At 44.6% G+C, this 26953-nt stretch overlaps 1 protein-coding gene across 2 annotated transcripts; it reads right to left on the minus strand.

Annotated features, from left to right (window-relative positions):
- Positions 1 to 6879: 6879 nt before the first annotated feature.
- Positions 6880 to 20167, minus strand: LOC543058 (serine/threonine-protein kinase STY13). Of its 2 annotated transcripts, none has more exons than XM_044573565.1 (3): positions 19917 to 20167; positions 18586 to 19578; positions 6880 to 7452 (listed from the first exon to the last, which is right to left on the minus strand). In XM_044573565.1, the coding sequence occupies exons 2-3, from the start codon at positions 19494 to 19496 to the stop codon at positions 7113 to 7115; spliced, it is 1251 nt and encodes a 416-aa protein (XP_044429500.1). In that variant the 5' UTR covers positions 19497 to 19578; positions 19917 to 20167; the 3' UTR covers positions 6880 to 7112. The 2 variants fall into 2 exon arrangements, with proteins under 2 accessions (XP_044429500.1, XP_044429501.1); XM_044573566.1 differs by having other exon boundaries at positions 19912 to 20162.
- Between the last annotated feature and the right edge of the window lie 6786 nt (positions 20168 to 26953).

The following is a 26953-nucleotide window of genomic DNA, read 5'->3' on the forward strand; positions in this document are numbered from 1 at the left end:
CTGCAGCTCCATCTCATACCTTTTACCCTACCTATAAGCTTAAATAGTCTTGATCGCGAGGGTGTGAGATTGCTGAGTCCCCGTGACTCATAGATTACTTCCCAAACCGGTTTGCAGGTATCGATGTAACCGTGCAGGTGACGCACCTAAGCTCAAGGAGGAGCTCGATGGAGATCGTGTTCGTTATGTTGTTCCGTTTCCAGTTGATCAGTAGTGGAGCCCAGTCGGGGCGATCGGGGATCTGTAGCATTAGGGGTTGTCTTCTTTTATTTTGGTTCCGTAGTCGGACCTTGTTTGTATCTGTTGTTGTAATGCTTTATTCATGTATTGTGTGAAGTGGCGATTGTAAGCCAACTCTGTACCTCTTTCTTATTCAGTACATGGGATGTCTGAAGATTACCCCTCTTGCGACATTGCCTACAATGCGGTTATGCCTCTAAGTCATGCTCCGACACGTAGGAGATATAGCCACATCGTGGGTGTTACAATTTGGTAATCAGAGCCTTCCCCGACTTAGGAGCCCCCTGCTTGATCGAATCGCTGGCGTTGTTGAGTCTAGAAAAATGTTTTGAGTCTTTTAGGATTATATATATCGGAGAGTAGGATTCTTTTTACTCCTCAGTACCTTCGTCGCTCTGGTGAGGCATCCTGACGTAGAGTTTTGACTCTTCTCTTCTCAAATTTCACTAAAAAAATTAGGATCACGCGGGTATCTTGGAATCGTTCCGATAGTTTTGTGACGAGAACATTGTTCTTGGTGCCTCCTGACATTTAGGGGTTGTGGCAGTGTCCCGGGGAGTTGAGCTCCGAGGTGTTGTCGTCACAATTTTATCGTTGCAATTCTGGAATACCGGAGTTTCGGCGACATCGAAAATCTCTTTTATGCAGTTGTTGGTGAGATAACCTCGACGCCACCCAGTACTAGGGCGGGAGTTCGGGAGTATTGCCATAACTCGTATAACGGATGCTTTTCTAAGGTTGAGGTAAACGATTTCCGAAGGTTTCTTGGTTATGTGTTGAAGGATGGATACAGCTGGATGTAGGATTTGCTAGTTTTGGGTGAGATATTATGCTTCCCCTGTATCCCCAACACCTGATTGCATAACCGGAAAGTTTCGGGAGTTTATAAGTGGGAATTCAAGTAGCTCCTAGGATATCTTTCCGGCAGATGTATGATATGAAATTGGGGTTCGACATCTAGTGGTTCGCCTATCCACGGTTGGTTTTACAGTGGTCTCGTTGTGTCTTAAAGAGTCCTTGGCTATGCTGACTCGGGGACGCTTCGTATGTCATGTGCACTGCCTTGTACATGATGGTGTTGTACGATCGAGCCCGTGTGGGCCCCACCACGAAAACTTCGGACGAAATCTCTATCATATGTTTGTTCCGGCTTATTCTGCAAGCCAATCCTTTGTTTTGTTTCGAGTTGTGGTATTCAAGTTGCTTCGAAGTCAAGTGTTGATTCCATACCTTTCCTAAGTGGTGTTCTCATGTTCCTATGTGAATACTAATCCCTCTCGATCATCGAGTTTGTCATTTCAATTTCTTTTCAACCGGTATGCTCCTATTCAAATGGATCCGATCATTTTCAACATTCTCAAGATCAATTATCAATTCGTCTCAACGGTGTTTGCTTTATCCGTTCCAAGTTGCCTTTGTGTTCCCACATCGAGGAGTACCACGAAAACATCGAGGAGTACCACGAAACCCTATTTCCACCACCGAAAACATCAAGGAGTACCACGAAACCCTATTTCCACCGTCGCAACCTTCTGTACCCAAGAGATCCCATCTTGGGGCCTTCTCCGAAGCTCCGCCGGAAGGGGCATTGATCACGGAGGGCCTCTACATCAACTCCATGGCCCCTCCGATGATGTGTGAGTAGTTTACCTCATACCTTCGGGTCCATAGTTATTAGCTAGATGGCTTATTCTCTCTCTTTGGATCTCAATACAAAGTTCTCCTTGATTCTCTTGGAGATCTATTCGATGTAATCTTCTTTTGCGGTGTGTTTGTCGAGATCCGATGAATTGTGGGTTTATGATCAAGATTATCTATGAACAATATTTGAATCTTCTCTGAATTCTTTTATGTATGATTGGTTATCTTTGCAAGTCTCTTCGAATTATCAGTTTGGTTTGGCCTACTAGATTGATCTTTCTTGCAATGGGAGAAGTGCTTAGCTTTGGGTTCAATCTAGCGGTGCTCGATCCCAGTGATAGAAAGGGAAACGACACGTATTGTATTGTTGCCATCAAGGATAAAAAGATGGGGTTTATATCAGATTGCATGAGTTTATCCCTCTACATCATGTCATCTTGCTTAAAGTGTTACTCTGTTCTTATGAACTTAATACTCTAGATGCATGCTGGATAGCGGTCGATGTGTGAAGTAATAGTAGTAGACGCAGGCAGGAGTCGGTCTACTTGTCACGGACGTGATGCCTATATACATGATCATACCTAGATACTCTCATAACTATGTTCAATTCTATCAATTGCTTGACAGTAATTTGTTCACCCACCATAATACTTATGCTATCTTGAGAGAAGCCACTAGTGATACCTATGGCCCCCGGGTCTATTTTCCATCATACCAGTTTCCAATCTATTTTATTTTGCAATCTTTACTTTCAATTTATATCATAAAAATACCAAAAATATTTATCTTATTATTATTATCTCTGTCAGATCTCACTCTTGCAAGTGGCCGTGAAGGGATTGACAACCCCTTTATCGCGTTGGTTGCGAGGTTCTTATTTGTTTGTGTAGGTACGAGGTGACTTGCGCGTGGTCTCCTACTGGATTGATACATTGGTTCTCAAAAACTGAGGGAAATACTTATGCCGCTTTGCTGCATCACCCTTTCCTCTTCAAGGGAAAACCAACGCATGCTCAAGAGGTAGCACCAAGGCAGGAGCCCGCGGTGACTGGGGCAGTCAGCGGGGGCGGTGAGCGGCGGGAGCGGGCACGAGTAGGAGTAGGGGCATAGCGGCAAGCGGGGCGCAAGCGTGGGCAGCGACGGGCGCAGGCGGCTGTGGGATAGCAGCGGCGGCGGTAGTGGTTGTGAGCAGTGGCAGCGGGCGAGCGAGGGGCAGTGCGGCGTCGGGGCCGAGGGGGTCAAGAGAGGGCTCACCCCCATTTAGGGCTGGAAAAAAAGCTCGAAGCTCGCGAGCTAAACGAGTAGCTCGTGACTCGGCTTGAATCGACTCGAACTCGAACAATAACAAGTCGAGCCGAGCTTTAGTTTAAGATCGTTTATAGGCCGAGTTAAACGAGCCAATCTCACAAGTACTCATATAACTCGTTAGGCTCGGTAAAAGAATCAGTGTTTCTTGATGGGTAGTAAAAAAACAGCCACTAAACAGCTTGCGTCCAAGCACAAGGCCCAACCGCTCAAGGCCTAGTCACCCAGGAGACTCACACATACATGACCATATATGTACATGCTAAATTCCCAAATATGTTCCTGTCGTATTCGTAAAGTTTTATGTTCATATCTTTAACGAGCTTAACAAGCTAAACGAGCCAGCTCGCGAGTTATACGAGTCGAGCCAATCTTGGATTTAAGCTCGTTATAGTAACAAGTCGAGTTGAGCTAGCTCGTTAATGAAACGAGATTTAGCGAGTTGAGTCAAGCTGGCTCGACTCGGCTCGAATTCCACCCCTACCACCATTGACGAGTGGGGGTGGTGAGGCTCGATGTAGCCGGGTGGTGAGGTCGTACGGCGACGAGGGCGACAGGGCGGCGCGGTTCCACCGCGTGGAAGACGAGGGAAGGCAAGATGGGGGAGTGAGGGGGAGGAACTAGGGTTATGGCGCCTGGGGGAGAGGGGCAAGGGGTCATATAGGTTGGGAGGGGCCACCGATGGTCGCCACGCAAGGCTCGGGCGCCATGGCCAGGGGGTGAGCGCCATGATCCCCCCCCCCACTGCCTCCCTGTAGCAGGAAAGGGACGATGGGGTGGGGTGGGCCCTATCGGCCGGATGGGCCATGTGGCCAAGGGGAGTTCCCTCTTTTCTTTCCTTTTATTTTTCCTTTTTCTTTATTCTTTTTTAAATGTCACTGTTTGTATTTATTTAGGCTATCAAAAGATTTTTGCAAAATATGGAACTTGGCCATATAAATGTCGTACAATATTTCGTACTGCCACAAGAAGTTCGACAATTAAATGAATTAATTTGAATTTTACTTAAATACAAATTGATTAAAAAGGTTATTTTGGGCACTGTTTTAAATAGGTTAGGGGCAGTTAAATAAATCAAATAATGTTGGTTTATTTATGACAATTACTTGGTGAATTTTTGCAACCCAACGAACAATTTCGTTTTACCGTTTGAACAAATAAAATTTTGACTTTATTTTAAATTTAAATTTGAATTCAGTTTGGATCAAAGTGAGGCTTAGAAAATTAATTGCGATGACATGGCACCATTAGTGTGTGGTTACTGTAGCTTAACTACCGGGGTGTTACAGCATCAATATAGCTCCAATCCTTATCGCGAGCATCAAGGTAGCTCCAGTCCTTGTCATTGTCATGCTCCACTTTTTTCCTCCGGGGTTTGCAGAAATCAGGAAAGTTGTCGTCCTTGATCCAACACCAGTCAGCCCGCCACTAGTTCCACTTCAAATGCAAGTTGTCTTCAGGATAAATCTCCTTGGTGCTGCTCCTGGGGATCCAGGTGACGCTGTCGGAGAGAGCATCTCCCTCAATGCGTGGAATGAAGTAATGTCAGAAGATGGCTATGTTGGGCACTACTTCAATAAAATTCTCGCACATATGCGCGAAGACAGACATGCAGATCATGGCATTTGGCGTGAAGTCTAAGTGGCGGAACCCATATGTATACATGATCTCTGAAAAGAAATCAGAGAAGGGAGGAACAAGCCCGCAATAGAAATATGCGGTGATAAAGGGATATTTATCTTTGCCAGATTTGGTGGTGCCGGGAAGAACGTGGGGCGCAGTGTAGCCGTCGTCTCCTTCCCCCACATGTATGCGTACTGCTCCACCATGTCGATGTGATTCAAGGCCGGCGCAAAGACGATATTATCCCTCCGCAGTGCCGCCATCTCCTCCTTCCTTGCCTCTGCTTCTGGGTTGACTACCTTCTCCAGCTTATCTTGGCCCTTCTTGGGTGCCATGATTGCTTTGGGGAGGGCAGATTTGGGAGCGAGCGACGGTGTGGAGCGGCGGCGGAAGAACGTGCGCTTTGATCTTGCACAAGGTTGAAGATGATTGGAGGCGAATTACTAGATTGAAAAAGAAGGGGATAAATGAGGAGTGCCCCTCGCGGTCTCCTTTTTATGGGGAAGCCGTGGGGTGGCTCTTTACTGTCCTACATGGATGCGCTTTTTCAGGCGCACTACCCCTAGCAGCCATTTCAATCCACCTCTTCACGTTCTGCATTTAATGTGTGTCGTGGGGGCGTGGTAAAAGAGAATATTACAACAGTTATCCTCTGCCACGTGTGCGTGAGCACTATTTGGGCCTAGCCCAACGATACCTCGCGTGTGTGTATGGCCCAGCCCGGGGACTCCTATTGGTGTACCAAGACATGGGTGGCTTAATACCCTGACTTGTGCATAGCCAGTGGCAGCCTTCCCAACGGCAGGGCTTGCCAAAGGACAATTATAAACAAGACTCAAGACTTGGTTGGCAAAACCATGAAGAAGACTCCAAGACAGGTCATTGAGAAGTACTAACTTAGTACTGAAGATCAAGACTTCGGTTGCCGGCAAGCTACTTGACGGCAAGCAAAGGTCCGGCAAGCTCCGTGTCGCCAAGCTCCCATTACTTGTCCACCACTCCACCTCAGCAAAACGCCAGTCGCCTGTCAAATAAGTGTCGAGCGAGTAGGCTGTTTGGTGAGCTCTGTCTAGGCACGTGCCAACTCACTCGTACCTGGAGCGTGTCAAACTAATAAGAGGTAGCTGGCCAAACAACACAGAAGAAACAACCATTGCCGGCAAGCTTCAAAATTTGCGACACCTCACGACGTATTTAATGCATTTGTCCTAACCCGTGAGAGTTAGGTATTTGACACTGTAGCCACTATTTACCTTATGTAAAAGATGGTTTTGCCATTATGATGACCCCTTCATCTATAAAAGGAGGCTCGTGCCTACCTTTACAAAGGTCGAAACTTTGTTCAATTACACGTGTAGCTGCACTTCCCACGCACTTTGCCACAAGTTGCACTCCTTACCTGAGCTCAAACACAGCCAATATACAAAGCAAGAGTAGGGTTTTACACTTCACAGCGGCCTAAAACTGGTAAAACCTTGCGTGTTCTGCTGATTCTGCTCTATGTGCTCGTGGATCCCCACAGTCGAACTGCACATAGATCATCGTACGCACGACATGCGGTTGCCCTACAACTCAAACCCAATCAAAAAAAAAACTTCGAGTTGTCGGAAAACCAAGGAACCAATGACCTAAGATAAACTTGACATCCATAATTGGAAAACCAAGGAACCAATGACCTAAGATAAACTTGACATCCATAATTAGTGGAGACAGCCGTAATTAGTTCCACTAACCATATTGTCATCACAAAGCCATTTAGAAATAAATGCACTTTCACTTTCTCCCAACCAGTATGCCCTGCAGCCTTTCCACCATATTGGCAGCCAAGACGAACGCTGCCCGTCCAAACCCACACCCACCAACTGCAGCTCGAATGCAGGACAAGGTGGGACATGAACAAAAACCATGCCAGATAATAACACAGACTATTATGCCAAGACGCATCCAAGCTTTGCTACTATATAGGAGTACCAAGAAGCTTCCAAGCTTTGCATATGCCCTGCATGGTGATGATGATTATATAACACATGAACAGAGCAGCAGGAGCATGGCGTCGGTACAACCAGAGGAAACCGCATGACAATGTTCTGACAATGTTAAGGATAAACCTGTCTCCAGTACAATGACAGTTTTAAGACGACGACAGGGACTATGGTATGGTCTAAGATAAATATGTGAAGCCCGAGCACACACGTATGCTCAGGTGGGCTTTTCCGCTTCTGTACCAAAAGTATTAATATGATAAATACATGGGATTTAACTTCTCTCCAGATTGCTTTCTCTTCTCCTGGATTCTGCCTGCTTTAGTCTAAGGTCATGGGTTGGGAGATGCAACATCGGAATCTGGCCTTGCGGACATTTTTCAGGACCTCCATCTCCACACGCTCCAGCATTCTCACAACATCGGTAAAAGGGGGGCGGACATCGGGGTTTGCATCCCAGCACCTTGTCATGATCTCCCCAAGGGCAGGTAGGCAGTCATGGGGTATGGCTGGGCGGACACCCTTGTTCACCACAGCAAATGCAGCTTGCACTGCTGTCATGTTTGGAAAAGGAAGGGTCCCGGTTATTAGCTCCCACAGGACAATGCCAAAACTGTAGACATCAACTTTCTGATTGTATGGTCTGTGCTGGATCATCTCACTGCAACCCCAAAATAAGAACAATAAACAATAAGAAATAGTTCATCCAGAATAAATTAGCACATCCAAATTAGCAAAATATTACACAATAAGAAATAGTTCATCCAATTGCAGTATTGCACAAAGCTATATAGTTGGAGCAGGGTCATGCAGAATCTCAGGAACACCATAAGTATTAATTTCACATTTCCTTGAGAATACAATGGTCCAATGGGATGGGTCCAAAGAACATTAGAGGAACGAATTTGACGCTAAGGATAACAACCACTAACATGTTATTTCATCGAGATCAGATTAGCACTGCAATGCTCTGATTAGTAAAAATGGTACTACCTCCATGCTTGTAGTTGTTGATAGTTTTCCTATAAACTTGGTTAGACTTTGCACTGTTTGACTTCAGAAAAAACTTGCAGGCCTTCTTTTCAAGCATGGAGGGAGTACTTAAAAGCTTTTCAAAATTCAAGACAAGTTCCAACGAAGAAGAGAATTTTAAACTACATGCAAACATGATTTTAGTATGAGATGCAAAAAGGAGTGCACCTGCATAGACATATTATCGCTACTAAATGCATGCTGTTCACTTTTTATACCAGTTCAGGAGTTCCCAGGTAGTTTGCTCAAAGAACTTAGCTGAGCTACATAGTCAGATTATTATATAGAGCAACTGATGGTTGCTTTTGGACATGGCTATGGTACATACAACTTTCAGTAAGTTTTTCTCACTGTTTCCCCCACTCCCCATCGCTCATATTTGTAGGATACTTAAAGGAGGGTGTGAAAATGCATGTAAAGTCTAATTTACATACATATGTACCATAGTCAGTCTCTTGCTATTATGCAAGTTTATTATCAAAAACATGTTGCCACCGGAGTTCTGGTATATCAGGATGCCCACTTTGATATGCTTAGAACTGCACAAAGAAAAAACTAAAGGCTTGCCAGCAAGAGACTCGAAAAATAACAAGCTTGAGCACTTCTCCAACTTGGTCTTGATTTAAAAGCAAGCTAAGGTTGAGCCTAGGCTGGACAGCGGAGTCTGTTAAGGAAATCTAGACATTTTTGCACATATGAAATAAGCATATAAGTTTAGCGTGCATGGTTGTCTCGTCCCAGTTATGCAATCTCGTGTTGTTCAATAAATGGAAACCTAGTTAAGACCTATAATTTTCTATAGAAAAAATTTGTTAGCACTATGAAAGAACTAATCAATAATCTTTTCGGGTAGTTCATGGATTAGTTTTGTTGGTTTTACCAGTTTGGCCGTTACAATAATTTCTCACTTCCAAGTACCAACTATGTACGAATACTACCCCCATAATTCAACTCATACTGAAATGTTTCTAAGGATCTTCATTTATTTATTATGACTTGAATTCAGCTCGAGCATGGTACAAGCTGAGCATAAGCCCACTCTCTAGCTAGGTTTTCAGTGCAAACAAGAGCAGAACAAAGTCAAGTTTGCTCCCTAGCTGCTCTGGTATAGTAATCAACAACAACAACTAACCCTTTAGTCCCAAACAAGTTGGGATAGGCTAGAGCTGAAACCCATAAGATCTCGAAACCAGCTCATGGTTCTGGCACATGGATAGCTAACTTCCACACGCCTCTGTCCATGGCTAGTTCTTTGGTGATATTCCAGTCCTTCAGATCTCTCTTTACGGACTCCTTCCATGTGAAGTTTGGTCTACCCCGACCTCTCTTGACATTATCAGCATGCTTTAATCTTCCGCTATGCACTGGAGCTTTTGGAGGCCTACACTGTATATGTCAAAACCATCTTAGACGATGTTGGACAAGCTTCTCTTCAACAGGTGCTACCCCAACTCTCTCACGTGTATCATCAGTCCAGACCCGGTCCTTTCTTATGTGGCCCCACATCCATCTCAACATGCGCATCTCCGCTACACCTAAGTGTTGAAGATGTCGTCTTTTAGTCGGCTAACACTCAGCGCCATACAACATTTCGGGTCGAATTGCCATCCTATAGAACCTGCCTTTTAGCTTTGTGGCACTCTCTGGTCACAGAGAACGCCAGAAGCTTGGCACCATTTCATCCATCCGGCTTTGATTCAATGGCTCACATCTTCATTGATATTACCATACATCTGCAGCATTGACCCCAGATATCGAAAGGTGTCTTCTGAGGTATCACCTGCCCATCAAGGCTTACCTCCTCCTCGTACCTAGTAGTACTGAAACCGCACCTCATATATTATTTTAGTTTTACTAAGCCTAAAACCTTTCGATTCTAATGTTTGTCTCCATAGCTCTAACTTTCTATTAACTGTCGTCCAACTATCATCGACTAGCACCACATCATCTGCAAAGAGTATACACCATGAAATATCTCCTTGTATATCCCGCCCTGGCAGCGCCTTACAAATACGCCCGCCTTAGGCGCTTAGGCGTTGCCTGGGCACTAGAGCGGGTGGTGCTCGCCTTAGGTCGCCTTACCACCTTAAGAACATATCCCTTGTCACCTCATCCGTCACGAAGCAAAAGGATAAAGGCTCAGAGCTGACCCTTGGTGCATTCCTATTCTAATTGGTAAGTCATGAGTGTCACCATCACTTATTTGAACACCTATCATAACATTATCGTACATGTCCTTGATGAGGGTAATGTACTTTGTTGGGACTTTGTGTTTCTCCATGGCCCACCACGACATTCCGCGGTATCTTAGCATAGGCCTTTTCCAAGTCAATGAACACCATATGCAAGTCCTTTTGCTCCATGTATCTCTCCATAAGTTGTCGTTCCAACAAAATGGCTTCCACGGTCGGCCTCCCAGGCATGAAACCAAACTGATTTTTGGTCACGCTTGTCATTCTTCTTGAGCGGTGCTCAATGGCTCTCCAATAGCTTCATTGTATGGCTCATCGACTTAATTCCACGATAATTAGTACAACTTTAAACATCCCTTTGTTCTTAAAGATTGGTACTAATACACTCCGTCTCCATTCTTTTGGCATTTTGTTCACCTGAAAAATGATGTTGAAAAGCTTAGTTAGCCATGCTATCGCTGTCTCCGAGGCCTCTCCACACCTCAGTGGGGATACAGTCAAGGCCCATCGCCTTGCCTACTTTCATCCTTTTCAAAGCCTCCCTGACCTCAGACTCCTGAATTCTTCACACAAAACACCTGTTGGTATCGTCAAAGGAGTTGTCCCGCTCAATGGTAGAGCTCCCATTTTCTCCATTGAATGGCTTGTCGAAGTACTCCCGCCATCTATGCTTAATTTCCTCTTCCTTGAGTTGATCTGCTCCTTCCTTGATGCATTTGACTTGGTTGACATCCCTCCTCTTCCTCTCTTGAATCTTGACCATCTTATAGATGTCCATTCCGCCTTCCTTCGTGTCTAAGCGCCGATAGAGGCCCTCAAACGCCTGATCCATTGCTACACCCACAGCTCAATTTGCAGCCTTCATTGCCACCTTGTACTTCTCTATGTTGTCTACACTCCTATCCATGTGTAGTTGTCCAGAACAGTCTTTCTTCTCCTTAATAGCCTTCTGGACAACATCGTTCCACCACCGGGTATCTTTAGCTTCGCTTCTACTTCCCCTGGTCACTCCAAACTCCTCTAAAGCCACCTTACGAATGCAAATCGCCATCTTCATCCACATATTGTTTGAATCACCTCCTTCCTCCCAAGGACCCTCCTTAAAAACCCTCTCCTTGAAAGCCTGAGTTGCCTCTCACTTGAGGTTCCACCACTTCATTCTAGTGACATTGGCACACTTATCCCGTTGAACAAGAATCCAAAAGCGGAAGTCTGCCACCACAAGCTTATGTTGATGGACAACACTCTCTCCAAGTATCACCTTACAATCTAGGCAAGCACGCCCATCTTCTCTTCTCAAGAAGACAAAATGAATCTAGCTAGATTGTTGACCACTACTAAAAGTCACTAGATGTGATTCTCTCTTTTTAAAGAGGGTGTTAGCTAAGGTCATGTCGTAGGCTAGAGCGAAGCCTAAGACATCTGGTTAGATAAAACGAGATAGAAATTCCACCAATAGCTCGACTTTGCTTTGAAAAAGTACATGTTGCTATGGTAAGAGTATATTACCCCTGAACTTTGATCAAGTGTTTATTTAAATCCGTAAACAATGAAAATAGTTACGACAAGATGCATCATTTAAAATAATAGCAAAACCAACTTAGGGGGCCATATGTTGTAGCTGTAGCTAACAATGGGTTGACTTGGTAAAGGAGTACTTGATGATTGTGATTCATGAGTGCTTTGCATGAAGTATAATTAATTTCCTTCTATGTTGCTTAACAACTTTCCCACTTAGATAAAAAAAAAGGTTGCCCTAGGCTAGGCCAAGGTTGGACCCTTCCCCGGACCCTACACAAGTAGGAGCTACGTGCATCGGGCTGCCCTTTTTGTGTAGGCTAGGCCCAGGTTGAGCTAGCAAAAAGACTTGTTCATTTTGGGCCTAAACCCGTCACCATACCCACAGGTCTACTGGATGTCTAGATCTTGCTTAAATTGGGCTGCCTCTAGGTCTTAGTTTTTTTAGTGACACCAAACTAAATTGTAATTTGAAGCTCAAAGTGCCAAGCCCATCAAGACATCCTAATTTACTCACATGTAAGTTCTTGTCCACCAAAGGTCATTAATGTTGGTTCCTTTTGTTCTCTTCTTTTGCAATTTAATTTTTTCCAAAATCAATCAAATCCATACGAAATCTGTTTAATACATATGATAAGTTCATTTGTAGATCTCAAATCTGTCCCCTGTTTACAGATTTGAGCACTTCAAAATGCATGCATTTAATTAAATGTCATTAATGCATTAATAATTTGCATAAATCCTAATTAAATAATTATACCTCAGAAAAATATAAATAATATTTTTTTTGATAAAAAATGCAGACACCATTTATGCCATTTTCATGCATTATTAAACAACTTTAACCTCCTGTTTAGTATTAATTCAATTTTAACTCCAAATTGCATATGGGGTTGTTTTGGAAACCAATTGCATTATGATTTCCAGCTCTTTATAATTTGAGTAGCGTAGTTGTAGGGCAGTACAACTTTTTTCAAATGGCACGCATCATAATTGCTTGAGCATTGCATTGAAGCTTTTGGTCGTTTTATTTTCCTTCTATGACAGGTGTGCTTCTTCACGATAGACTCGGGTACCTAAGTTGCTGACGACAGTTGTGACCCCACTTCCAAGGACCTTGCCCACGACCAGGCTGTTGAGCCAACAAGCAAGTAAAACCCCTTGATCATACCCATGCTTCGCTCACTTGCTTTCATTAGGGTTAACAATGCTATAGTAGTCTTTTGATGCCTATCTGATGCATAGCCTGACTAAGACCCGCTTGGGTGCTCGACCAGCAAAGCACTCGGGAGAAGGGTACTCGGGGGGGGGGGGGGGGGGGGGGGGGGGTGCTCGGGTCCGTGAGCTTACCCGAAGCCCCAACCTACCGAGTCATCCGCACCCCTTGGGCTGCCACAACGTTCAGGTCGGCCATGTTAACATGCCCAGGAGACCACGCCCCCCGGAGCGCTGACACTTGGCCCAATACCTTACTAGACCTATCCAAGGGCCACACCTAGTTCAGGCTATCCATTTGGCATACACATAGTTGCATTTGCATGTTTTCGATCTTTGTTACGATGACAATGATGAATGGTACGATACATACATATAGGAATGTGGCGCGGCAGGCGGTCAGCCTGCGACCTAGCCGATCCCTATTCTCGCTCACACCGTCTAGGTCCAACTTGAAGCTATGGCCAGACTCTCAATTCGGGTACAACTCAGTTTGGGTGGCTTCTTGGATTTGTCCGCAGCGAAGGGAAAGTGTCGAGTCAATCACCTCCACTGGCTCACCACGTGAGGTGTGCTACCCGCATGCATCAAGGGATGATCGAACGTATGAGTAACTTGGTGCACCCCTAAAGGGATAAATTTATTTGAATAGCCATGTCCGCCATTGTTCATAAGGCAGTAAGGCGGCCTAAGGCAAGCACCAAGTGCCCTGACGCCTAAGCGCTTAAAGTGGGCATAATTGTAAGGCGCTGGCAGGCGCCTTACTGCCTAAGTGTCCAAGGCGAGACGCCTTATAAACAATGTCCGCAGTTATGGACGACTTGGAGATTTTGTACTCGATTATAGAACTTCAACTAATCATTAATGACTTGTTAGTAACATAGAACGAGTTCCATCAATAATCTATAAAACTTACCAACTTACCAATGTCTTGGGACTGCTTCCTAGTGAGAGATGCGAGGGGGTGATACAAGATAGTGTTATGATGTGGCGGTTAGGATAATAACCTAGATGGTTCTTACGCGCCCTCTTACCTTATTCTAAGAGACACAAGTTGTAGTGTTCTTGCCGCTCAAAACCACATACCCTTCTTTGAGAAGGGTGCATACTTAGAACAGATATGATTTAAGTCCTGCGGTGTACATGATGCAGTCACCTTGTTTTTCAAACCAACTTGTTGCAGAGGATTTTATGGATCCACTTGGTGGTTAGTACGTGGACTTCACTGATGTCAACAACGAGTAGATAGGAGGTCCCACGTGGCAGCCTGAGTCCTCGTGGATGAGATCTTGTTTATCTTTCAGCCTCTTACGCAAATGCTATTAAATTTGTCCGTACTCAGACGCTACTTCGTTTCCACTGATGTATGATGAGATGTTAGGTCATCTGATCTATAAATGTAATAAATTTGCTATCTTGCTCCATGTATGAGCTTTTGCTATATTAATATATTGGCAGCAGCGGTAATGTTGTGATGCCGACTTTATTCATACCCCAAAACGTCCGCAATGCGTCTATGTTATGAAGTGTGCGTCGTGGGTAGATTCTTGATACCGTTAAGTGGGTTATCCAAATTACGGGGTTAAGCGACTCGTTGTATTGTATGGGATTTCATCACCCATGTCCTCTAGAACTTGTGTGGGAATCATGATTCCCTTGTCGGATGTGGTTCCTGATGGGGATTGATGAACCAACGATTCCAGGCTCTTCGAGAGGAGATGGCAATTGGCAGTGTGGTTGGTTCCAAGCGCCAACCTCGGCTTCCCATATGATTTCCTCTGCTAGATTCATATAGTCTTGGTCACGGGGTCTGGCAGATTTTCAGTCTGAAACTATGGGACTATGCAGAGGGAAATAAACAAAGTTTCACAGGATTTTTGTTCCATTGTTAGGGGAAGATAGTATAATCCTGCGAACAAAACAAGCATGATAATACACAAGTTAAGGTGACTTCTGAAAGACCAAAAGAGGAAATTTTGGTCACAGAAGAAACTATGTCTACAGAGTTGAGTTATTTGATCAGATACTGCTAACTCACCTTTTTATACAGGACCTGCATTTAACATTTTAGTGTCTTCCAGAAATGGATCTCCACTCTTGGAAAAACTTAAAAAACTGGGTAATAGCAGCAAGAGTGTACAGGATTGAACAACCATAGCTGGTCAACCAAACAGGAGATAATGGCTTAAGGCAAGAAAGCCAAATAAGTCTTACATATCTATATCTATATCTATATCTATACCTATACCTAATAATAAAGGACGGAGGCTTTCATACTTCTCCATACGTTATCCTTTTACATCCGTCGATTTTACGTTAATCATAAAGATTGACGGCTGAGATTTGAAAGGAGGTAGGTTTTTTGTTTTTCTTCCGTCACCCCTTAATAATAGGTAAACCTTACATGTGCTTCCGCACAAAAAATTAATTCGCACGGCTGTGATTTGAACTCAGGACCACCCTGTTGACAACGCGCACGATAACCAGTCCACCGGGTAGCACTTTTATTCTTCAATAGAGATAAAATCTAGATGGACGTACTGGATGGATGGAGACTATGGGCCGGCCCATCACCAGGGTATCAAGGAGCCATCTTTCGATTTATCCCACCTCACCCTCTTAAATAGAATTCTTTCGATTTATATATGTTTTAATTTCAATGGTATCAAGGAGCCATCTTAGGAATTACTCCCTCCGTCCCAAAATGTAAGACGTTTTTTGACACTATTTTAGTGTCAAAAAACATCTTGTATTTTGGGACGGAGGGAGTAATAAGCAACAAAGGAAGGAAAGGATTGATACAAAGAAATAAGGAAGACGTGCGAGAAATAAGGAAAGGAATAAGGAAAAAAATGAGTGCTGCGTGGATTCCTTGCGTCCTATGCTGGTGGGGCTGGAAATAAGGAAAGGAATAATGAGTAAGGAAAGGAAAGTGGTGGGGCTGGACCTGGAGAAGGAACGCTCATTAATAAAGAAGGGACAAACCTTTCATAGTTCTCTTCGGTTTTCCGTTGTTCCAGTTAATCAGGAGGAAGCGTCTTTGTACGTACTTGTACTAAGTCGATTTTCCATTGTTCCTGTTAATCAGGAGGAAGCGTTTTGGTACGTAAAAGGTCTCCACACAAACAGGAAAAAGCAGTTGATCAAGGACACGAGATGGGACCGAGTTGACATCCATCGAGATCAAACACGAGGGGAGGCGGCGCCCAGAGGTCAGGGACGAGGAGGCGCCCAGCTCGTCAGCCAGATGGAGGAAATATTTGGGATGGCCTGTTCCCGTGCACGAGGAAGAAGATAGGAGGTGGGTCTTGGTCACGGAATCGCCACGGACACGGAGGGCCTCAGGTGAAGACGCAGCGCAGTGGGGAGAGCGGTGGTGCACAGACGACAGCGAGCAGCGGCGGCAAGCCACGGACGGTTGCTCCAGGCCATCGAGGCGATGAGCCGGCGGAGACGACCACAACCCTCCTTGGTGGCTCTTTCTTTGGAGTTGTAGACGAGATTATGGATTTTTATAAAGGGGCTGTAGCGTAGTTGGCCGCCTAAGCCTAGGTCTGGACCGACAACTGGACGCCGGCTCTTCTAAGGAGTGGTTTCTGATCTGGCGGACCTTCTCTTTGGGGAAGGAGATCCCAAGCCGAAAGAGTGTGGGGCATGGCCGTAGCCGATGGCCCATGACAGCATGGTGCTCACAAGTAGTTTCCTGCAAGGTGCTTCTGCTGCTCATGCATGACTTCAACGTCCGTGGATTTTGGGCTGCACAATTAAGATCAAAAGTCTGATTCCTGTTCGTTCCATACGACTAGCAATCCTCCTCCCCTCAGCTACACAACAAAAAAATCTCCAAACTCCAATCACTAACTTCGATCTAAGTGGCGGCGCGTTTGTTCTGGATGTAAATCACGCCTCCCAGATCCTACCCTAATTTATTCACACATGTGCTGCTGTTGGTCAGCACTGCATGATGTATTGTAGTGCGGGACTACTGGCCATGTAGTATGCATGTAGCCGCGGACTCGCTGTCGCCGTAGTAGCAGTGGTAGATGAGACCTGCTAGCTTTGGCACATAATCAATGACACTGTCGACGATAGCGATGCCAGCAAATCAGGATATTTATAGTTCTATACCTACATGTTGAGGTATGTGCACCATGGGCAACACGAGCACCACGCTCACGGTACCACCATCGCTCTGTTCTGAATCAGAGGCATTGTGCGACCCAATGTCCAACTTTGAATGTTGTCAAGCACCATCATGTTCTTGCTATGCAGACCAGCACCGTTGAGGGCTTAGCCAAGTTGATTTTTAGCCATCTAACAACAAAGGGCTAGATATTGTCATGGGAAAAATTTTGATGGATAGGATATTGGCAGGGTACAGAACAGTGTAGGTGAGACGGGATGACACAGAGAATGGTATGCAAAATGTGTAGACAGAGAATGGTATGCAAAGTGTGTAGACAGAATTTCATACATTTACACTGACAGGTCTAGGCTTGCTGAAGAACTTCATGCTTTTTATTGATTATTATGCTTAACACCTTTGTTCACTCATTATTTACTTTCTGTTCATCAAAAATTATTTATTTCGTACTACATTATAGCATGTTCGAGGGATGGATGCAAGCAGAGATGGCCATGATGCTAGCTGATAACACTCGCTAACTTTACGAGTTTACATACCTTTTCTCTAACTAAAAAAAGGTGTTTCTTACCAACTACTGAGCCTGCCAGTTATAGACCAATGGCTCTAAAGTCACTACTAAACTTACTTTATTGTATATACCTCCATAATTCTCCTTCCAAGATACTAAAGTTTATTGATGATCCTTTGTTTCAGGATATGCGTACAAGAGATTTGCAGTGCAGTTCACGGCACATCGTAGATTACATGGCTAGGCAGCCCACCTGTTTTTTGTAATTGTTTGTTGTGTTATTTAAATTAAATTGGTTTATGTATTCTGCTGGAGCAGTCACATGCCATACTAATTTCAGAAGAACAATTTCTAATCTAATGGTTAATGTATTGTTAGTCTAAAATGAAAATCCCAAACAAAAACAGAGTCACAATTTGTATTTATGCGACGAATAATGAAAATTTCAAATGCTAAATTTAAACTAAGAGTTTTGGAATAAAATGTTGTCTCTAAAGCTTGTCTCATGTAAGCCATCAACTAAATGTATTATATTAGCATGAATAATTGTTAAGTGCAACCAGCGGCCAGTTTTATTTGATTTTGAATAAACAAGGTGGGCTATACATTATATGATCTCAGTAGCTTGATTTGAACCCCGTTGCAATGCACGGGCCTTTTTGCTAGTCTAGCAAATAAGTTTTACATGTCTAGTGACTAAATTCAGATGTACAGATAAAATTACCCTGCAGCGGCCATTCCCCTCCCTAAAAGTGGATTAGAATGATAGCTTAGTTTTGCATCAAGAGCTAATGAGAGAATGACAAGGTCAAAGCAATAAGAGAATAACCTAAAGCAAACCATAGTAGCATTCTATTTATCTCATAGTAGTAGAATATTATGAACAAAATCAGTTTGAAATATCCTGTAGTTAAGACCAACCAAATATTCCTGGCTGAGATGTACCACCAGGTAATACAAGCCTAGTTGGTTTGATGCCAATTGTTGGCAAGTCTAGAAAATTGGCTATCAATTGGTTGGCTACCAATTGGTTCTTGCCCATCTCCCAAAAGAAGGTATAATTAGATCCGAACTATGGTCTTGAGTGATGGCAATGTCAGGAAATGAAGCATAATTGCCTATTTAGAGTAACATCACTACTAACAGAAATAAGCAAGATAAAGAGCAGTTTGTTCAACTTACGGAGCCATCCAACGGTATGTTCCTGTTTCAGGTGTCATCCCCTCGGTCTTCACTTCAATCCTAGCAACTCCGAAGTCAGCGATCTTGATCGATTTATCACCAGAAATCAAGAGGTTATCTGACTTAAGATCTCTGTGGATGAACCCAAGGCCATGAACATAAGCCATGCCACGTGCAACATCTAGTGCCTGCTTCACTGCCAGCTTCAGTGGAACAGACCTGTTCTGCCTCCTATTCAGGAAATTCCTAACAGATCCACCCTTTGCATACCCTGTGACAATGCACCAAACTATTGGCTTCCTGCATGCGCCAACGAACTTGACTATATTTGGATGCCTTAATTCTGCAAGCATCATAACTTCTTGCACAAACTGTTGCTCCAGCAGCTGAGCTTGTGCGGGGTCAGCCTCGGGCCTCTCCAAAAGCTTAATGGCAACATCCATCCCATTGTAGGTCCCCCTGTATAGCTTCCCAAATGCGCCTTGTGCAAAGGGCAATCCCATGTGGAGCTTCCCCAAATCAATGGTCCACTCCTCATAATCCTTGAGTGTCTCAGTCGGGAATCTAGTGTCCATCAAAGCCTGTGCCAACGCATCATCACTCAAGGCATGAGACACCCGCCCAGGACGGAAAATGCTGTTCCCAACCGAGTAGCTGACCACAGCAACAGCTCCCCTGTGGCTAGGATGGTTAAGCATCCCAGTACGCGAGTCAGTAGAACCAACACTACTGTTGTCCACAGACATTATGGAACCACCGTGCATGCTGGTCTGCATGCTGTTAAGGCTATCAATGGACATGGTGGAGCCCTCCCCTAGCTTCTGGTAGTATGCCATGTCGCAGAAGTTGACGCCACCGTCCTGGCCGCTTACGGCACCAATTATCCCGGGGAACTTGCCCGCTTCCATCATTCTCAGATAACCAAAGCCTGAGCTCCGGCAACCTTTCCGCTCTTCCCTTTCTCCCTCACACAGTCCACCCAAAGGCGATTGCCTGCAGAGAGAACCCAACGGAGATTAGAAGTGACAATAAGCTAAAGTTTTCGTCTTCATCCTGCAAGCTATACAATTGCCACAACTGCCAGCACGCAAGCATAAAATCGATACGATACAGCAAGAAAAACACAAAATCCACGAGGAGGAACATCCTAATCCCTGAAAGAACACACAAAATAATCCTTGCAGGGTCAGACTTCGCTCCGAATAGACCCTTGCCCAGACCAAATCGAACCCTCAACAGCGACCTAAACCAAAGGAACCCGAAGCACCAAACCGCATCCAGGACCAAATCAAGCTCCGGCACGAAACAAGAGATGGCGAGCCAAACCTTACCCCGGAACTGCCCGCTTTTCGGGTCCGGAAGTACAGCTCGCTGCTTCCAATTCGCACCCCACGCGACCTCGGCGCCGCACGGATTCCAGCGATCCGGGCCTCGATCGGGAGCCCCCGGAGCCGCGGCGTCGGGATGAGGGCCGCAGGGGACAGGGTCAGCTGTTGTGTGTGAGAGAGAGAGAGGAGGGTTAGCCCAAGGGCGCTTTTAGGCCAAAAATAGCGCCTTTGGTTATGCCGGCCATAATTTTGGCGTGATAGCATCTCTAACAGGCGCGCTAAATAAGCGCCCTTTGTAAATTTGTTTTTTAGTGCAAGCAATCGATATAAGAGTTTTAGCGGACGCGCAACAAGCGTGTGCGGCATATAGAGTTAGACGCGCGTGGCATATAGAGTGGGGCGCGCGGTCCGAATCGTCATCGCGCGTTGTGTATTTTGTGCGCCTGCTTCCGCGCGCCGCACCCTCGAATGCTCGCGTCACACTCTCTCCACCGCGCCACCTTCGCCCCGCCCGCGCCGCCGGCAGCGAATTGACCCGATGGACGCCCGCGCCGGCACCCCTCTCACCCCTTCCTACACCCGCGACCCCTCCGCGGCCGCCGCCGCCGCAAACCCTAGCTCGGGGAGCTTTGGCTTCGCCTCCGTCGGAGCTCCTCCAAGCACCGGCATCACGCGCGGCCTTTTCATGCCACCACAGATGACCTCGGCGGCGGGTAGCGTCACGCCGGCGCCCGCCGTGAAGCCACGTGCCCCCTCTCGAAGCTCCCAAATGCGGCACGGCCAAAGAAAGGCAAGGTATCCACGAAGAAGAACAAGGCGGCGGACGGCTCAGGCTCCTCGAAGTCGTCGAGGAAGAAGCTTGCAGGGCGTGCGACGGGCGCGGCGGCTACCGAAGCGCCGGCGAGCTCACTTGTTGAGCCGGCGGCCGACACGCACAAGGTGTTCGAGGAAATGGCCCAAAGGTATCAAATTTCGCCAACTTTGTTGTTGTAGTTTACTTTTTGAATGCATACATATAAATAGCTTATTTGCTTCGTTGTATATACTTTGTAGTTTCAACGATGAGGCATATATGTCAACTATGGGTGTTGGCTCCAACAATTCACATTGGTCTCAAACCAATGACATGCATTTCGACCATGAGTTCGAGGTGGACGAGGATGGTGAGGGCATTGTCGACGCACCGAAAGGAAGAGGAGGCACTATACCAATGAAGATGGTGGTTGACAAGTTGACCCCAAGTGGCACTAATGATGAAGACAGGGTAAGTGCCATTTCATCCATGTTCATCATGCTTGTTGTTGGTGTTTGTAGTGCTAACTTGTTTTGTTTTTATGTAGTTCAATATTGCACAAAACTTGTTCAAAGGAGAAGAGAAGAAGAGCAAGAAAGGGAAGATCAAGAAAGGAAGACCATTTACCTTGCCTCATTGTTATGAATCATTGAAGGATGATGAGAATGGAAGAAGCATGATGATATGGATGATTTGAATATGAGCAACGCAAGCGAACAATTGATTTGGATGATGAGGAGGAGGAGGCATCAAGTGATGACGGGAAGAGAAGCCCCACACTAAACTCGGTTTCTGTAAGTGCATCTAGTGCCCCTTAGTGTTTTTGGTGTATTGAAGACTTATAGGTTAAGGGACTAATGTGTTTGTAAGTGTACACAGGCCTATAAATCTATGAGGAGTTTGATATTTACGATGAAAGTCGACCCCTAAAAATGAATGTCTTCAGCTAAAGACTTTGGTTTTCTTGAGGACTTTGAAAGTGAAGAAATTGGTGTGACCGTGAAGACTTGATATTCATGCGAGGAATATGAAGCATGAAGACTTTTGTTTTCGTAGTTTTGTTTTCTCTCTCTTGAGTCATAGGAAACACCGTACTGTTAAAGGGGGTCGAGGTAAAACTAAGGGAAAGTTTCCAAGTGATGCTCATCTCAAAATCCTACACCTACCCAATCCTTTCGAGTGAAGCCATTGAAAATCTCATATAGTTCAATTAAATTCTTCAGTGACAGAGACGAAAATCTTCTGGTCTCTGAGGAATTTGTTCTGACTGGGGAGTTAGGAATTCGCCAGTGCGGATTGCCTACCAGTGAGGAACATGATAACCCTGAGAAATTTGATACTCAAATATCTGACCGTTGTTGTGTTATGCGCCAGCTGTCCCAAAATATCTATCCACCTAACGGCCATATCATTAAAGGGCATTTATGTCTTATCATGTCGGGCTGCTCCCTAGGCTATAAATAGCCGCCCCCTACACCACTAGATGGTTAGCTGCTCTAAGAGAAACTGGCACTTGTCATTGAGAGCATCCCATCCTCCCGGGACTTTGAGCGAAAATCATCAAGTGTGAAAAACCCAAACCCAAACCCAAACACCTACAAACCCAAAATGATTGAGCATCACTGAAGAGATTGTTCCTGTGTGGAACCGACGCTTGTTACCTTTGATGACTGTGCATCCTCCGGACGGTTAGGCATCATGGTCTAGAGCATCCAAGAGAAAATTGTGGGTCGCCGAGTGACTGAGTTTGTGAAGGTTTGGAAGTCACCTGAAGACTTACCGCAAGTGATTGGGCAAGGTCTGTGTGACCTTAGCTCAAGGAGAATACGGTGAGGACTGTGTGTCTGGGACTGTGTCCTCGGGTTTAAATACCTAGCCGCTCCAACCAGACGTACGACTGTCACAGTAGTTGGAACTGGTCTACCAAATCATCGTCTTCATTAAGCTACTAGTTCTATTTTCTCAGCCCTTTCATTTTCTCATTCTTGTGTAGAAGTATTTAATCATTACTGTTTGAAGACTTTGACTGAAGACTTTCTCAATTTCCTCAATCCTAATTCTTTAGTCACTTTGTCTTCAGACTGCTTATCCTGTGTTTACGCTACTTGTACTCTGTGCTTGTTTTCATTTCATCGTGATAACTGTGATACTGCTCTATTACGCTTGCATCTGAGTACTTATTCCGCTGTTAGTCATTCGTGACTTGGGAAATTCCTCACCTTGAATTCCCTCAGTGACGAATTTGTAAAAATCGCCTATTCACCCTCCCTCTAGTCGATATAATGCACTTTTAATTGGTATCAGAACAAGGTACTCCCTTATTCTATGTGATTTTGGTTTAACCATCTGGAGTTTTAGTTATGTCGACTGCAGGCATGATCAAGGTATCGGCTGGGTGTCCTACCTTCGATGAGATGGATTACCCCTACTAGAAGAATAAGATGCGAATGCATCTTGAGGCAATTGACAGTGATCTCTAGTATCTTGTGGAAAATGGTGTTCCCTCCGTCACTCCTACCATTAACGCTATTGATGTGAAGAGATTCAAGCAAATCGACTCTCAAGCGAAGAATATCATATGTGACCATCTAAGCAAAGGAAGTATGGCAGAGTGAGTGCTTTGGAGACAGCTAAGCTTATCTGGGATAGGCTGTCAAAGGTCAACAAAGGAGTCGCAACTCAACGTGACTCTCGAGTTGATGTTCTTCTCAATCTCTTCAACCACTTCAAAAGACTCGACAATGAAAATATTCAGCAAACCTTCGATCGCCTCACTGACATTCAAATGAGCTTCAAGCACATGGTGCCACTGACATCACCGACCATGAGGTGGTGAAGAGATTGTTGAGATTGCTTGATTCCTCATTTGACACTCTTGCACTGATGATTCAAGAACGTGGAGACTACAAGTCACTTGATCCTGCTAATATCCTCGAGAGGCTAAATACTCATGAGTTCCAACTTGCTGAGAAGAGAGATCTCTATGGAACGAGCTATGGCAGATCACGCGCACTGAAGGCCAAGGCAGTCTCTGAATCTGAAGGAGAGGATTCTGGTAGCAGTCTTGGTGATCCTGAAGAACTGAGTCAGGAGTTAGCAATGCTCGTGGGGAAATTCCAGAAGTTATGAAGATGTTGTCGCTTTGGTAAATCCTCAAGAGGTGATGACATGAGATCAAATTCCTCATCTCGTGACTATAAGAAAAGAACTTGCCACAAATGTAAGAAACTTGGTCACTACATTACTAATTGTCCTCAATGGGAGAAGGAATCAAAGAAGAAGAACTACAAGGATTACAGTTCTGAGGACTCAAAGAAGAAGAAGAAATCTTCAAAGTCGTCATCGTCAAAATCTTCAAAGTCTACATCTCACAAGAAGAGCAGCTCCAAAAAGGCTCAGGCATTCATTGGCAAGGAAATGGACCCTAAAGCCGAATCTGAGGAAAATGAGGAAGAGGAGGAATCTGAGGAGTTAGACTCTGGTGTGGCAAGCCTGGCCCTCGCTACTGCTTTCATCAGCAAGTCCATCTTCAATTCTGAGGAAAATGACTTCCCAACACTGCTGACGATGACGATGATGACTACGCTCCCATCTATTGCTTCATGGCAAAAGGTGCCAAGGTACTCAAATATCCTTCCTCTGAATCAAGTGAGGATGAATCTGATGAAAACCTCAAGCCTAGCTATTCTAAACTTGCTAAGATTGCTATGAAACAACAAAAGACTTTCGAAAAGGTTCAAAATATGCTAGACAAAAGCGATGGCCTATTGGGTGAAGAAATGGATCTAACTCAAACTTTGACTGAAAATCTTCAGAGACTTTAGACTAAGTTTGACAACCTTCAGAGTCATCATAACACTCTCTTAGCTGATCATGAGAAACTTTCTTATGAATTTCTTCAAAGAAAGCAAGATCTTGAGCAGCTAAGGGTGAGTTATGAAGATCTTCAGAAGGAACGTGATTCATTGCTTGCTCAACAGATCAGTTCTGCCCAGGTTGAATTCATTCCACCATGTTTGAAATGCATTGAACGAGAATCTGCTAATTCTTCACCTGAAAGTTCAAATGCTTCTATTGCTGCAAATTCTTCAACTATCTCTGTTATCACAAATTCCTCATCTGAGGATACCACTAGTATCACTGAAAATGCAGGGTTGAAGGAATTGTATGTGACAGGCATGTACAAAAGCCTCAAAGGGCATCAGGCTCTTTGTGATGTGCTTAAAAAACAGATCCTCAACAGGAACCCTAGGAAAGAGGGTATTGCCTTTGATAGGAAACTCAATGCTGATGGGACCTACTAGAAACCTGAGCAGTATCCCAAAACCCCATGGGTTGCTGCAAAGGGACCTTCCGTAGATCCATCCACTTTATCTGGCTTTACATGTCAATGTTCATATTCTTCTGATGAGTCATTTGACTCCAATTATAAACTGTTCAAAAATCAAAATGGTGAAGTATTTGCTAGACATGTTGGAACTAACTGCAGGAACGGTCCCCCTATGAAGAAAATCTGGGTTCCCAAAAGGTGCCTTGGAAGTCTTCAGGTGAATGTCATCATGATACCACCTGTGAAGAATAGGAACCCCAGATCAAAGTCTTCATATGGACCAAGGTCTTCATATCGATCCAAGTCCTCATATGGACAAAATTCCTCACGTGGACCAAAGTCCTCATATGGATCAAAATCCTCATATGAACATCATCGTGCTAACCCTTCTGTTTCACACGGAAAGCCTAAGGGCTATGAATACGTGCATTATTCTTCAAATCATTATGTTCATAAGTCCTCTAAGAATTTCTCTGCTTATTCATATGCTTACTCTAACCCCTCTTTTGTGAAACAAAGTGGACTGGCTTCTATGCCACCTTTTCTTATGGAGCTCGCAGAATGATGAACTCTTTGCCACCTTTCCAGATGTGGGTGGTGAAGAAAAAGAACTAATCTCTTATGCAGGGTCAGGTCTCCAGACGAACATGAACGTCTGATGAATTTGCTGGAGACCTGAATATGCTTGAAAGGACGCAAACTAATCATGAAGAAATGAATTTTCATTTCTCACATCCTCATACTGCTATATCTGTTGTATTGTTTGATGAAATTGATCTGATGAATATGATGTCATATTCTTCATTAAAGAAGTATATGAGTTTGTAAGATGCACTAATTCATCTGCAGGATGATCAACCCAAAGCCACTGAGTGGGTCCTCGATAGTGGATGTACAAATCACATGACCGGTGACAAGAACCTATTGATGGACACTACTTTATCTCCATCACATCTGAAGCATATCACCTACGCTGACAAAGGCAAAAGCAAGGTATTGGGTCTAGGTAGGGTTGTGATCTCAAAGGACCGACACATGGACAAAGTCATGCTTGTCGAGTCCTTAGGATACAACCTCATGTCTGTCTCAATGCTTTGTGATCTTGATATGGTTGTTGTCTTTGGTAAGTATCGTTGTGTTGTGATCATGGAAGCTGACAATTCCAAAGTCTTCGAAGGCTTTAGGAGAGGAGACTTGTATGTTGTTGATTTCTCTACAGGACCACAACCTGCCACGTGTCTACTGGCAAAAACTTCAGAATGCTGGCTATGGCATCGACGACTAGGTCATGCTGGCATGAGGAACTTGCACACACTCACGAAGAAGAAGCACATCATTAGCATCGAGGGTGTCAAATTTCTCAAGGATCACATTTGTGGAGCTTGTGAAGCTGGAAAGATGACCAAGTCCAAGCATCCCTCAAAGACCATCATGACTACCACTCGTCCATTTGAATTGATTCACATGGATCTCTTCGGCCCTACTCATTATGCCACATTCACTAATGCTGCATCTTTATATGGCTTTGTTATTGTCGATGACTATTCTCATTACACATGGGTGCATATCATCACTTACAAAACTGAAGTGTAGGAAGTCTTCAAACGATTTTCCTCGAGGGCTTCAACAAACTTCAGTGTGAAGATAAAGCACATTAGAAGTGACAGTGGGACCGAGTTCAAGAATACTAGTCTTGATGACTATCTTGATGAACTTGGTATTACTCACGAGTTATCTGCTCCTTATACTCCTCAGCAGAATGGCATCGCGGAGCGCAAGAACAGGACTCTTATTGAGATGGCTCGCAGTATGCTTGATGAATACAAGACGCCTCCCCGCTTTTGGCCTGAGGCAATTGATACTTTGTGCCACATCATCAACATGGTATATCTTCACAAATTCTTCAAAAACACCCCA

This window comes from Triticum aestivum, chromosome 7A (assembly GCF_018294505.1).
Source record: "Triticum aestivum cultivar Chinese Spring chromosome 7A, IWGSC CS RefSeq v2.1, whole genome shotgun sequence".
Classification (NCBI taxonomy): Eukaryota; Viridiplantae; Streptophyta; class Magnoliopsida; order Poales; family Poaceae; genus Triticum; species Triticum aestivum.